Consider the following 13,075-nt stretch of genomic DNA (forward strand, 5'->3'; position numbering starts at 1 on the left):
CCAGACCCCATTCCCACTCCCAGACCCGCTAACAATTTCATGTCACCCCAGCACCCCAACCCAAATTCGAGGATCAACCCCTGACCCTACAATGTCAGCCTGGAGCCCTCCATGCCGCCCCGCTACAATCCCACTCCCATGTCCCTCCACAAGTGTCCCCTGGAATCCCACCAGCCCCCGATATTGAAATCGGCCTGAGTGAACTCCCTGATGGAACTGGAGGTATCAGAAAGCCGGAATTCCTCCTCAGCTTGGACTCACAGCAGATCTCTCCAGGTCCTGCACATCAGGGGAGACCTTGCCAAGAGAATCTGTCCATCTCTATTATACATATTCATCAAAATATACTTCTTAGCTAATACAAAACCAGCACTTTTCCCGTAAATGATCTGCATGGCTCTGCCTCTTTTAGGAAATCATTTTTATTGCCCTGGAGAGTCATAAAAATGGGGCTTCTGGGGGTCATTTTCATTGAGTGCTCCAATATCTCAGATGACCTTGCCTCAAACTTTCACTTTTGCAGGCACAGCTCCTTCTGTGTTACACAATTTGCCAAAAATCCCTCACTGGAGATCCCTTTATCTGTTACTCCACAGGTTCCAGCAACCTTTGCACTTCTGTGTCCACACTTCTACATCCTTTTATTATTTTTTGCTCGTTCTTCTTTAAGCCATATCCAACACCATCAGGAGGACTGAAACTTTCTATTCTCTCTCTTATAGCTCACCTGCCATGACCCCAGTCCCGCTCCCACAGTCCCATGTTCCCCCAGCTCCCACCAGTCCCGTTTCCCACTGCTCACTGAGTTGCTGCCACACCTCAGATACCAATATGGGTCCCCTATCAGATGACATCCCTGTAGGCACCTTCAGCCTGGGGATGATCTCTTGGGGGAGTACCTGGGTGACTTCTCTGGCCTTGTTGCTGTGGCAGGAGATGTTCTGGAGGCCCAAAAAAGGATCCACCAACACCAGGAGATTCCTGAGCCCATGTTGGAGTGGTAGCTCAGAAAATCCATTTGCCAGGTATCGGCTTTTAGATAAGCAGCCAATTTTCAATCTGCCCAACTCTATCCAGGCCTCACTTCTGGGGGTGACATTGTCAGAAAAATTTCTCAAGAGTTAACAGCAGGATTCTTTGCTGCAGAACCTCACACACACCATTAATGTGAGTCTATTTCCCAAACGGACTTTTCTATCCCGAAGCTGGTGTGCCCTGGATTGTAACATGGCCACTTCTTTGGGCAGCTGGGTGGTATCGAGGAGGGACAATAACTCTTGCTTATATTTAATTGGAAATCCTTGTGCTGTTAATTGACTGGTTCTTTCTTTCCATATGGCTCCATGGGAATGAGCAATGCTCAAGGCTGATGGTATGCAAGTTCCTACATTTGCTCTTTTACTCACTGCCAATTCCAGAGCTCTTTGTAACACTGCAAACTCCTCCCCTTGTTCCATATCTTCTTGCATTTACAGCAAGAAAAGTATATACCATAAGCTTTTGTCCCAAATTGGATTTCCTGGCCACTTGGATGAGGAGAACAGTCGATGCTATGGCCCACATTCATCTGGGCCAATCCTGGCTATGTAGAGTTGTTTTCAAGAGCCGGTATTCCTGGCTGGAGCGCCCGGCCACGCGCACAGCATCGTTGAACTTCTTGTACACGTCCTTCATCGTGTAGGCCATGAGGGCGATGGCCTGGGCTGGGGATGCCAGAGGGGACAGAGGGGACCCCCGTCTCTGCCACTCGGCTGTGGCCTTAGACCAGGCCTGAGCAAAAACAGGGTTCTGCTGGAACTCAGAGCTGTTGAGGGCCGGCAACGCCGCGGTCATGGCAGGGCCGCAGCCCCGGTACTGGTCATCGAAGGAGTCCTGGGCCATGTCCAGGGGTATCATCTCAACAGCTGTGGTGGCCATGGCCAGCAGTGCCAGGGTGTGAGCCAGAGTGGCCATGGAGTGGAGATGCCACAGGGAGCAGGGGGAGACACTGGAAGACAGTGGGGACACAGAGGAGGGTTCCTCAGCGAGGGACTGGGCAGGGGAGTGGCGTCAGCTCAGGGGGAAGAGAGGCACTCCTGGCCAGCAGATCCCTGGGCATGTCTGGGGTCCCTGATCCTGAATCCTGGAGTTATTTATGCCTCCCCAACATCCCCCAGCCCTCCAGGGACCCCAATCTCACAGTACTATGTTCTCCTGGTCCCCCAGAAGCCAAATCCTCATGCCATGACTACAAGTCCCCTCAGCCCCAGCAGGATGCTGACCCAAATGCTGGGGTCACTCCCTGAGCCCCCCAGTGCCCTCCTCAGCCGGTCCCCAGACCCCAATCCCACTCTCAGTCTCCAATTTCTTCTGTGTCACCTCAGAACCTCAACCCAAATACTGGGCATCACCACCTGCCCCCACAGTGCCTCCCAGCCCCCCCATCACCCCAATCCCACTCTCACCATCCCGTGTCCCCCCTCATTTTCCCCCAGACCCCCCCATTACCCAAATCCCAGACTTGTGACTCCCCAATTGTCCCCCCACATCCACAATCCCAATCCCTCAGTCCCGTGTCCCCCCTCAAGTGTCCCCAGGGGTCCTCCCAGCCCCAATACCAGAATCGGCCAGAATGATCTCCCTGAAGGAACTGGAGGTATCAGAAAGCCGGAATTCTTTATCACTTCAGACTCACAGTGGATCTCTCCTGCTCCTGTAGGTCACGGGGGATTTGCCACAGGGTCTTTATCCACTACAATTACAAATATTCATTACAATGTGTCCCTCACCTAGTACAGAAACTTCACTTTTCAACAAATAATTTGCATGGCTCCGCCTCTTTCTCGAAATCCTTTTATGGTCCTGGAGAGTCCTAAAAATTTGTTTTCTCAGTGCGGTTTTCACTGAGTGCCCCAATATCCCAGATGACCTCAGCTTTGAATTCAAAACCATCACCTCCAGGCATCACGGAAAGAGGAAACACTCCTGGGATTACTGGCAAATGGATTTTCTGAGCTACCACGACAACATGGGCTGAGGTGTCTCCTGGCATTGCTGGATCCCTTTTTGGGGTGCAGAACGTTTCCTGCCACACCAACAATGCCAGGGAAGTCACCCAGGTACTCCCCCAAAAGATCATCCTCAGGCGCAAGGTGCCTACAGGATGTCCGTTGAGGGATTTTTGCAGGAAAATGGACATAGTGCCAAAGCCAGCCTTTACGGGTCTGAGTAGAATTTCACATTGTGCCTGATAGCTCAAAAACAGGAAGAGCCTACTCAGGAGAAAAACAACTCCAGGATGTCAAGCAAGCTAAGAAGACGGAGCAAAAAACCACAGAAGAGCACTTGAAGGCAAAACAATAAACCACAGTGAGATGCATGAAGAACAAAGACTAACCAATCAGCTGAAGGCTTGAGACGTGTGCACAGACAGGCTTAACCAATAATGTATTAGCTTGAGGTGTGTGAACAGTAGAACACAGCAGAAATATAGCTTGTTCTTGTAATAAATTTGGCTGCTTTTGTTCATATTGGTCATGGTGCGATGTCCCATTGCTGATCCCCCGCAGATGTCATCTGATAGGGGACCCCAACAGGTATCTGAGGTGTGACAGCAACTGGGCAGGAAGTGGGAAGTGGGACTGGGGGGAACTGGGGGAACATGGGATGGTGGGATTGGGGTCTTGGGGGCTGAGCAATAAGAGAGAGAATAAGAGAGAGAATAAGAGAGAGAATAGAAAGTTTCAGATCCCTTAATGGTGCTGGGTACATCTTAAAGATGAATGGGCAAAAAACCAATAAAAGGATGGAATAGGGTGGACGCAGCTGGACAAGGGTTTCTGGAACCTGTGGAGGAACAGATAAAGGGAAATGCAGAGAGGGGTTTTTGGCAAATTCTGTAACACAGAAGGAGCAGCACCTGCCCAAAGCAAAACTTTGGGCCAAGGTCATGTGGGATATTAAGGCACTCGGTGAAAACCACACCCTGACACCCCATTTCTATGACTCTCCTGGACAATAAAAAAAATTTCCTAAAAGAGGCAGAGCCATGCAGATTATTTACAGGAAAGTGCTGGGTTCTGTATTAGATAAGGGACACATTTTAATGAGCATTTCTAATTATGATGGATAAATACCCCATGGCAAATTCCCCCCTGACCCACAGGACCAGGAGAGATCTGCTGTGAGTCTGAGCTGAGAAAGAATTCCAGCTTGCTGATACCTCCAGTTCCATCAGGGAGTTCACTCTGACCAATTTCAGTATCCGAAACTGGGGGACCCTTGCAGGGGAGAACATGGAACTGTGGGACTGGGGTCTGGCGGGGCACATGGGGTGTCAAGGGACTGAAGTCCTTGGGTGGTCCGGGGGCCAGCGATGGGAGACACAGGACCATGGGAGTGGCAGTGGGGTACTGGGGGACACTTGAGGGGCACATGGGACTGGATCAGGGTCCAGGGTCCAGCAGGGTGGTCATGGGACTGAGAGTGGGATTGGGGTAACGGAGGGGATAGGGACCAATGGGACCCATTGTGGACCCCAAACCTTGGGTCAGGGTCCTTGGGGTCATAGGATCACTGGGTGGGGGGGGTACAAGGGATTGGAAGAGGGACTGGGGTAATGGAGGCACTGGGGAATACCGGGAAGTGGGGACACAGAACTATGGGAGTGGAATTGGGAGTCTGGGGGACACTGGGTTTACTGGTGGGGGGGGGGGGATGATGAGGAAGTGACCCCAGGATTTGAGTCAGGTCCTGCAGCAGGGACGGCAAGACATCTTGAGGGGGGAATAGGACTTTAGGAGTGGGACTGGGAGTCAAGGGTTCTGGCGGACACTGGGGCATCCAGGAGTGGCCCCAGGATTTGGGATCAGGTTCCAAGACATGCCCAGGGGTCTTCTGGCCAGGGTTGCTCCCACTCTCCTTGGGCTGACCCCACTGTCACTCCCCAGCCCCTCCACAAGGAAGCCTCCCTATGTCCCACCATGTCCCTCAGAGTCCCCTCTGTCCCATTAGTGACCCCTCAGCATCCTCTGGTGCCCACCAGAGTCCTCCCAGGGTCCTCTGTGTCCCCTCTATGTCTCACAGTGTCCCACACTGGTTCCTGTGGCCTCTCTTCTCCATAGTCCCCACTGGCTCAGACCCTGGCACTGCTGGCAATGACCGTGGCCACTGCAGCCATCAAGGTGGTGCCCCGGACATGGCCCAGACCTCCTTTGATGACCAGTACCTGAACTGTGGCTCTGCTATGGCTGAGGTCTTGCTAGCACTGAGTTCCAGGAGAACAAGGAGTTTTCCCAGGTCTGGGTGAAAGCCACGACCAAGTGGCAGAAGAGGGGGTCGGATTCATCCACTCGTTCCCGAGATCAGGCCATTGCCCATATGGTCTACACAATGAAGGACGTGTACAAGGGGTTCAATTAAGCTGTGCGAACAGCTGGAAACTCCAGCCAGGAATACCGGGACAACTTCCATTTCAAAACACTGCATTTCCTGCTGACCCAGGCCCTCCAGAAGCTGAGACACCCTAAAAAGTGTCTGGACGTGTTCCGAGGGGTGAATATCTAACAGTTTGAGGTGAAGACTGGCGATAAAGTCCGCTTTGGTCAATTTGCTTCAGCGTCGCAGAGCAAAGAGGTCACCCAGGGTTATGGCACAGACACGATATTCAAGGTGCACACATGCCATGGTGTGGACATCCATAACTTCTCCTTCAATCAAAGTGAGAAGGAGTTGCTGATCCCATCCTTTGAGACCTTTGAGGTCACTGATGTCCACACAGAAGGAAGCATGTTGAACATTTTGCTTCGCTCCACTGGGAACTTCAGCAACTACAACTGAGAGTGGCTGCGAGGTGACATCATGGGAACAACCTGGGGCCAGAGCTGGGGATGAGGTCAAGGACAGCAATGCTGGAGCACAGGGGAGGGGGACACCCAGTGCCAGGCAAGGGGGACAGGGACATTCACAGCTGGGGTTGGGGGGACAAGGTACATGGTAAATGGCTAGGCACAGGGGAAATGGACCTTGTTATGGCTCCCTCTGACCCCACATCCTGAGGGCCACACATCACCTGTGTCCACCCCACCATGACCCTCCTGATGCCCCCATGACCTTCTCACCCCATGATCCCCCTGACTCCTCTCTTTGTCCCCACAGGTGGGAGTCTCCCCAGGAACTCCCCCCACTTTGGAGGAGTTCTCCTGGCTACCGTGGCCATGGCAGTGGCCATTGCTACCCTCTAAGCCATGAGACCACCAAGGTCACTGTGGAAGGCCACCAGGACCCCCAGAGAAACAAGGCCACCAAGGCGACTGATGCTATTATGACCACTACGGTCCCGTGACCACCAAGGTCACTGTGGAAGGCCACCAGGACCCCCAGAGAAACGAGGTCACCAAGGCTACCGAGGCTATTATGATCACTATGGTCCCTTGGTCCACTGTGAACACTATGGCCGTTATTGCCACTGTGGACACTGTGGACACAGTGACCATTATTGCCAGTGTGGCCCCCATGGTCACTGTAACGATGTGTCCATCCTGGAAAAGCCCCTCGGAGAGCTACTCAGCAAGGGAGCAGTGCCAGGGCACCAGGACCAGCACAGAGGAGCTGGAGCAGCCAGGACAGCGCAGAACAGCAGAGATTGGGCAGCACCTGGGGCCACTTAGGCACTTCCTGATAGAGGGGCTTGGGAGTGGCAATGTCACGGCCACTTCCTAACGCTCCTTGGCTTCCTTGCATCATGCATCAATAAATTGCTGCTTGCTCACCTTGTGTATAAAAAATGTATCAAAAACTCGATCCTTGCTCCCCTGGCGTCCCAAATGTTTATCAGAAATTTGATCCTTGCTTGCCTGGCATATCAAAAGCTTACCTGATGTATCTCTACAGCTCCTTTAACGCCTTTCCTGCAGGGAACCTCATTTCCTAAAATAAAGCAGTTCCTGCAGTTTTTGTTAGAGGCAATTCCAAGCTTTAATTTTCCAAACCTCGATCTACAAAGAGGTGCTGGAGAAAGGTTTCTCCCTTTTTCCTCATTCACTGCAGCCCCTCGCAAAAGACCTGGTAGGGCCGAAGCATGTACAGGGAAGGGATGGAGCTGTGGAAGGGTCTGGAGCACCAGGAAGGGCTGAGGGAGCTGGTGGGGGCTTCTCAGTGCAATCAAAAAAAGGATGAATAATCAGTTTGGGGCCAGTTCCAAAGCTCCTGATTTGAGAAAACACTTCAGAAGAAACATTGGGAGGAAACAAAAAAAAACCAAACCCAACAGAATGAAGAATGGTGAAAAATAAAATAGAGAAATGGGGATGGAGGCAGCATCACCCATTTATTTATGAAAAAATTCCCATGGTGTTTCGCTCAGGAAAATCTTATTTCTTTCAAATCAGGGATTTTCCCTCTTTACCCGCTCATCTCCTGGAGTTGCTGTTCAGGAATTGTCCACAGGAGGGCAGCAGCGAGCAGGGGAAATCAGCGGCACTGCGCATGTGCCGCTGCCGGCTGCAGTTCCGGGTGCCACCAGCAGGCGGCAGCACGAGCTGCTGGCGCTGCCGAGCGCCCGCCCCATCCCGGCCCTGGGGCTCTGCAATGGTTTGGGATGGAGCGACCCTCACCTCCTGGCCCTGCTCTTCCCAGCACCCCTGGGTCCCTCCTGGCCCCAGGCCACACAGCCAGCTCCTCTGCTCACCCATCAGCACACACAGGACCTTCTCCACAGCTGCTCCAGCAGATCAACCCCAGCCTGGACCTCCACTGAGGACTGTCTCTCTCCAAGCAGGACCTACCCTTGCCCTCTTCAACCTCCCAATTTCCAGCTTTTAAAGTCCCACTGAAGTGCAGGTTGTGGCACGATGCTCTGCCTAGAATGAGCCCACGGTTCAATGCCTCATGTGTGGCAATCAGGGCTGCACTGAGATGGATCTTGTGCTGATTATGGCACTGAATTGGGCCAAAACCAGCACAAATCACAATCCCAGAACTGACAATGAGGGTAAACCACCAGATGGGCGTGGCCGTCCATCAGGTGACCCTGGGAGTGTCCTGTCCCCTCTCAGACAGAGATTCCTCTCCCCTGTTCCTGCTTGAAATCTCCCTGGGGAAGGGAATGCTCCCCAGGGATCCTCCTTGAGGCTGAGAGAAAGAGACATTCCCACAAGTGTGGTTCTGGGGAGTGACATTGAGCCCTGCTTAGGAATTTTCACTTTTTGCTGTCTTTGTCAGAATTCTTTAAGAGAATAGTTTTGATAGAATTATTTAATAGAGTTGCTTTGCACAAGGGCTTTGGTGGGCACCGCAGTCCAAATGGCTGTGGTATCCTTGTGGCTCAGGGAGTCTTGGTGATTGTGGTGGCCACAGTGGCCTTGGTGCTTATTGTGTCCATGGTGGCCAAAGTGGCTGTAGTGGCCTTGGTAGCCTTGGTGGCCTCATTTCTCTGGTGCTCTTGGTGATTGGGGTGGCCACAGTGATGACAGTGACATTGGTGCCATGGTGGCCATGGTTGCTGGAGTGACCACAGTGACCTCGGAGACCACAGTGGCCTCGTGGCTCAGAAAATTCCAGTGGCCAATGCCAGGGCCGTGCTGGCCAGGAGGAGTCCTCCAAGTTGAAAGGAAGCCCGGGGGATGCTCCCACCTGGAGGACAAAGAGAGGCATGAGGGGGATCATGGGAGGAGTGGGGTCATCAGTTATGGCCATAATGACAGGTTTGGAATGGCAGGAGAGATGACATGAGGTGACAGGTGACAGGGTGTCAGGCAGGGCACAGGGAGTAGAGGCACCAGGGAGGCCAGGGTGGTCATGGTGGTCTTAGTGGTGACAGGGGTCAGAGGTAATCAGTGGATGATATGGGGGGTGACAGGGGTTCAGGAACTGCCATGGGGCGCCCCAAACCACCCACATCCAGCACACAGGGGGAGTTGCTTTGCACAAGGGCTTTGGTGGGCACCGCAGTCCCAGTGGCTGTGGTATCCTTGTGGCTCAGGGAGTCTTGGTGGTTGTGGTGGCCACAGTGGCCTTGGTGCTTATTGTGTCCATGGTGGCCAAAGTGGCTGTAGTGGCCTTGGTAGCCTTGGTGGCCTCATTTCTCTGGTGCTCTTGGTGATTGGGGTGGCCACAGTGATGACAGTGACATTGGTGCCATGGTGGCCATGGTTGCTGGAGTGACCACAGTGACCTCGGAGACCACAGTGGCCTCGTGGCTCAGAAAATTCCAGTGGCCAATGCCAGGGCCGTGCTGGCCAGGAGGAGTCCTCCAAGTTGAAAGGAAGCCCGGGGGATGCTCCCACCTGGGGGACAAAGAGAGGCATGAGGGGGATCATGGGAGGAGTGGGGTCATCAGTTATGGCCATAATGACAGGTTTGGAATGGCAGGAGAGATGACATGAGGTGACAGGTGACAGGGTGTCAGGCAGGGCACAGGGAGTAGAGGCACCAGGGAGGCCAGGGTGGTCATGGTGGTCTTAGTGGTGACAGGGGTCAGAGGTAATCAGTGGATGATATGGGGGGTGACAGGGGTTCAGGAACTGCCACGGGGCGCCCCAAACCACCCACATCCAGCACACAGGGCCCATCCCCACAGCGCTGCCTTTGGTGGGGAGGGATGGGATTGGAATGGCGACATCCCTGTCTCTGTCCCTGTCCCTGTTGTCCCCTGGCCAGGGTGTCCCTCTCCCTGTTCTCTCCCGCATGTGGGGATCCCCATCCCATCCCCACAGCGCTGCCTTTGGTGGGGAGGGATGGGATTGGAATGGCGACATCCCTGTCTCTGTCCCTGTCCCTGTTGTCCCCTGGCCAGGGTGTCCCTCTCCCTGTTCTCTCCCGCATGTGGGGATCCCCATCCCAGTGCCCTGTCATGGGCGTTCCTGTATGCCTGCCCACAATGGGTGTCCTGGAGTGGAGCTGGATCCTCACGCTGTCCCCTTCCTGGCTGACTTTGATGACCTCGAAGGTGTCAAAGGGTGGGATCAGCACCTCCTTCTCATCAGGATACTTGGAGAATTCCCGAATTCCCACGCTGTGGCACGTGTGCACCTGGAACACCGTGCCATTCCCCAATATCTCAGCAGTTTCTTCACTCTGTGATGCCGACAAGAATTGACCAAACCGAACAATGTCACCACGCTCTGCCTTGAACTGGACCCCGTCCACCCTCCAGTACACATTGTGACACTGCAGTCCCCTAGTGTCCCTCAGTGTCACCAGGGCCTGGGTCAGCAGGAAATGCAGTGTTTTGAAGTGGAAGTTGTTCTGGTATTCCTGGCTGGAGCGCCCGGCCACGCGCACAGCATCGTTGAACTTCTTGTACACGTCCTTCATTGTGTAGGCCATGAGGGCGATGGCCTGGGCTGCCAGAATCCCACCCCAAATGCTGGGGTCACTCCCTGAGCCCCCCAGTGCCCTCCTCAGCTGGTCCCCAGACCGCAATCCCACTCTTAGTCTCCAATTTATTCTGTGTCATCCCAGAACCTCAAGCCAAATCTGGGCATCACCACCTGCCCCCACAGTGTCTCCCAGCCCCCCCATCACCCCAATCCCACTCTCACCATCCCGTGTTCTCCCTCATTTTCCCCCAGACCCCCCCATTACCCCAATCCCAGTCCTGTGACTCCCCCAGTGTCCCCCCACATCTGCAATCCCAGTCCCTCAGTCCCGTGTCCTCCCCAAGTGTCCCCTGGAGTCCCCCCAGCCCCAATACCAGAATCAGCCAGAGTGAACTCCCTGACAGAACTGGAGGTATCACAAAGCTGGAATTCCTCCTCAGCTTGGACTCACAGCAGATCTCTCCTGGTCCTGCAGCCCAGGGGGGATTTTGCCACGGGGTATTTATACATCATAATTATACATATTCATTAAAATCTGTCCCTCACCAAGTAAAGAAACTTCACTTTTCATAGTTTATTAAACGTACCGAGGCGGAGAAACCTCTCTGGTCCTAGAGTGTCCTAAAAATGAGGTTTCTCAGTGTGATTTTCACTGAGTGCCCCAATATCCCTGATGACCTCGCCTCAAACTTTTATTTTGGGCAGGCGCTGCTCCTTCTGTGGTCCAGAACTTGTCAAAATCCCCTCACTGGAGTTCCCTTTTTCTGTTCCTCCGTGGGTTCTAGCCACATTTGCCCTGCTGTGTCCACACTTTTGCATCCTTCTATGGTTTTTCGCTGGTTCATCTTTAAGCCCTGACCAGCAAATTCAGAGGAACTGAAAGTTTCTATTCTCTGTCTTATTTCTGACGCCCTAGAACCCCAATCCCACGGTCCCACGTCCCCTCAGTGCCCCCCAGTCTTACTCCCAGCTGCTCACAGAGCACGACCATCATCCCTGACAAAAAGGGGGCCAAGTTGTGTTCTGTGGGTTCCATTTCTCCCCAGTTCACCTTTAAACCAGCACAGAACCCTCAGTCTGTCAGCCAGCGTTGGGAAATGCACAAAGACTGATCCTGCACAACTGGGGTGTGTGTTTCACGGGTCACACACCAAATGGGTCTCACTGAAGGGCCAACAGGACCTACAAAATTGCAGCTGGCTGTGACTCCAGCTGAGCCCCTTTCCAGCTCCCTCAGCCCCTCCTGGTGCTCCAGCCCCTTCCCAGCTCTGTTCCCTTCCCTGGACATGCCCCCCAATGTCTCTTGTCATGAGTGGCCCAATACCTGAGAGTGTCCCCCAGTTTCCAAGTCATGTATCCTCTACTCAGAACTTTAAAAACCAAGTTGTGTCCTTTGTTAAGGACCTGCAGTGTCCATAAGGCTCAGCAGCCTGGTTCCATGAATACAGGGAATTCTCTGAAATTAGGACTCACATTGGGAATAGACCTGCTGAATCAATAAAATTCCTAGGAGAAATATCTTAGCAGATTTTATGTTTGCTGTGAAGAAAAAAAAAAAAACCCACAAACAGAAAACCAAACCTTAAAAAAAACGCCAGAAAGCAAAATCAAAAATTAGCCTCTTAAACAAATCACCAGAAACGCTGGGTAGAGGATGTATAAGCCTGGAAAAACAAACAGAGCCCCTCTGCAGGGACTGATTAGTGAAAGAGAGTGATTAGCAGGGCAATTAACCCTGTGTTCCCCAGAGGGAAGGGCTCCCTGCACGGGGCTGCTCTTTGGCACTGGCATGTGCAGCTCTCACATGGCTCCTCTGGCACAGGAACCAGGAGTCAGGTCTGTGCCACATCCCATGGAGCAGCCCAGCAGCCACGCCAAACCCCATCCTGACTGTGGCTGTGCCCTCTGGAGCACTTCCAGAAAGTGCTGTCATGGATTCAGGGATGCTGGAGTCTGCAGGCTCCAAGGGATCAAAGCTGAATATTCCTGTATTTTCTGGGTGCCCCAACCAAGGCAAAGAAAGGAATCTGACTTCATGTTCTTAGAAGGCTCTTTTATTATTATATTATATTATATTATATTATATTATATTATATTATATTACATTACATTACATTACATTACATTACAGTACATTACCTTATATTATATTATATTATATTATATTATATTATATTATATTATGTTATGTTACATTATATTATATTATATTAATTATATTATATTATATTATATTATATTATATTATATTATATTACACTAAAACTATACTAAACTATACTAAAGAATAGAGAAAGGATACAGACAGAAAGCTAGAAAGATACTAATGAAAAACTCATAACTTCTTCCAGAGTCCTGACACAGCCTGACCCTGACTGGTCATTAAGTCAAAACAATTCACATGTTGGATAAACAACCTCCAACCATGTTTCAAAGCAGCAAAACACAGGAGAAGGAAATGAGATAATTATTGTTTTCATTTTTCTCTGTGTATATATATATATATATATATATATATATATATAATCAATCATATAATAGTGCATTTTTCACATTATCCCGTCCAAGCAAGCATTTTAACACAAACTTACTTACATCAGCTATTTTACTAAGCTTAATTAACAACAGAAATAGGAACTATATCTTTACAGCAAAGTTACTTTATATAAATATATAAAAATATATAAATATTTCTACAAAGAGCATTACAAACAGTTGTCACTCAAAATCAGCTCTCCTTGAGGTAAGCCACTGGTTTCCTTGCCTCTCTGCATTAC

The 13,075-nt window shown here is 51.5% G+C and overlaps 1 protein-coding gene and 1 pseudogene across 1 annotated transcript; one reads left to right on the forward strand and one right to left on the reverse strand.

The window, feature by feature from the left end:
- Window positions 1-1,563: 1,563 nt before the first annotated feature.
- LOC120504164 (GPI-linked NAD(P)(+)--arginine ADP-ribosyltransferase 1-like) lies at window positions 1,564-3,351 on the reverse strand. The gene is made up of 2 exons (XM_039713351.1): window positions 2,598-3,351; window positions 1,564-1,987 (listed from the first exon to the last, which is right to left on the reverse strand). The coding sequence occupies exon 2, from the start codon at window positions 1,951-1,953 to the stop codon at window positions 1,564-1,566; it is 390 nt and encodes a 129-aa protein (XP_039569285.1). The 5' UTR covers window positions 1,954-1,987; window positions 2,598-3,351.
- A 1,246-nt stretch (window positions 3,352-4,597) lies between these two features.
- Window positions 4,598-6,294, forward strand: LOC120504165 (annotated as a pseudogene).
- Window positions 6,295-13,075: the final 6,781 nt, after the last annotated feature.

This window comes from Passer montanus, unplaced genomic scaffold, assembly GCF_014805655.1.
Source record: "Passer montanus isolate IOZ18808 unplaced genomic scaffold, ASM1480565v1 scaffold286, whole genome shotgun sequence".
Classification (NCBI taxonomy): Eukaryota; Metazoa; Chordata; class Aves; order Passeriformes; family Passeridae; genus Passer; species Passer montanus.

Excerpts from the sequence above, each read along its gene's own strand:
- LOC120504164 (XM_039713351.1), bottom strand. The coding sequence starts at position 1,953 with ATGGCCACTCTGGCTCACACCCTGGCACTGCTGGCCATGGCCACCACA.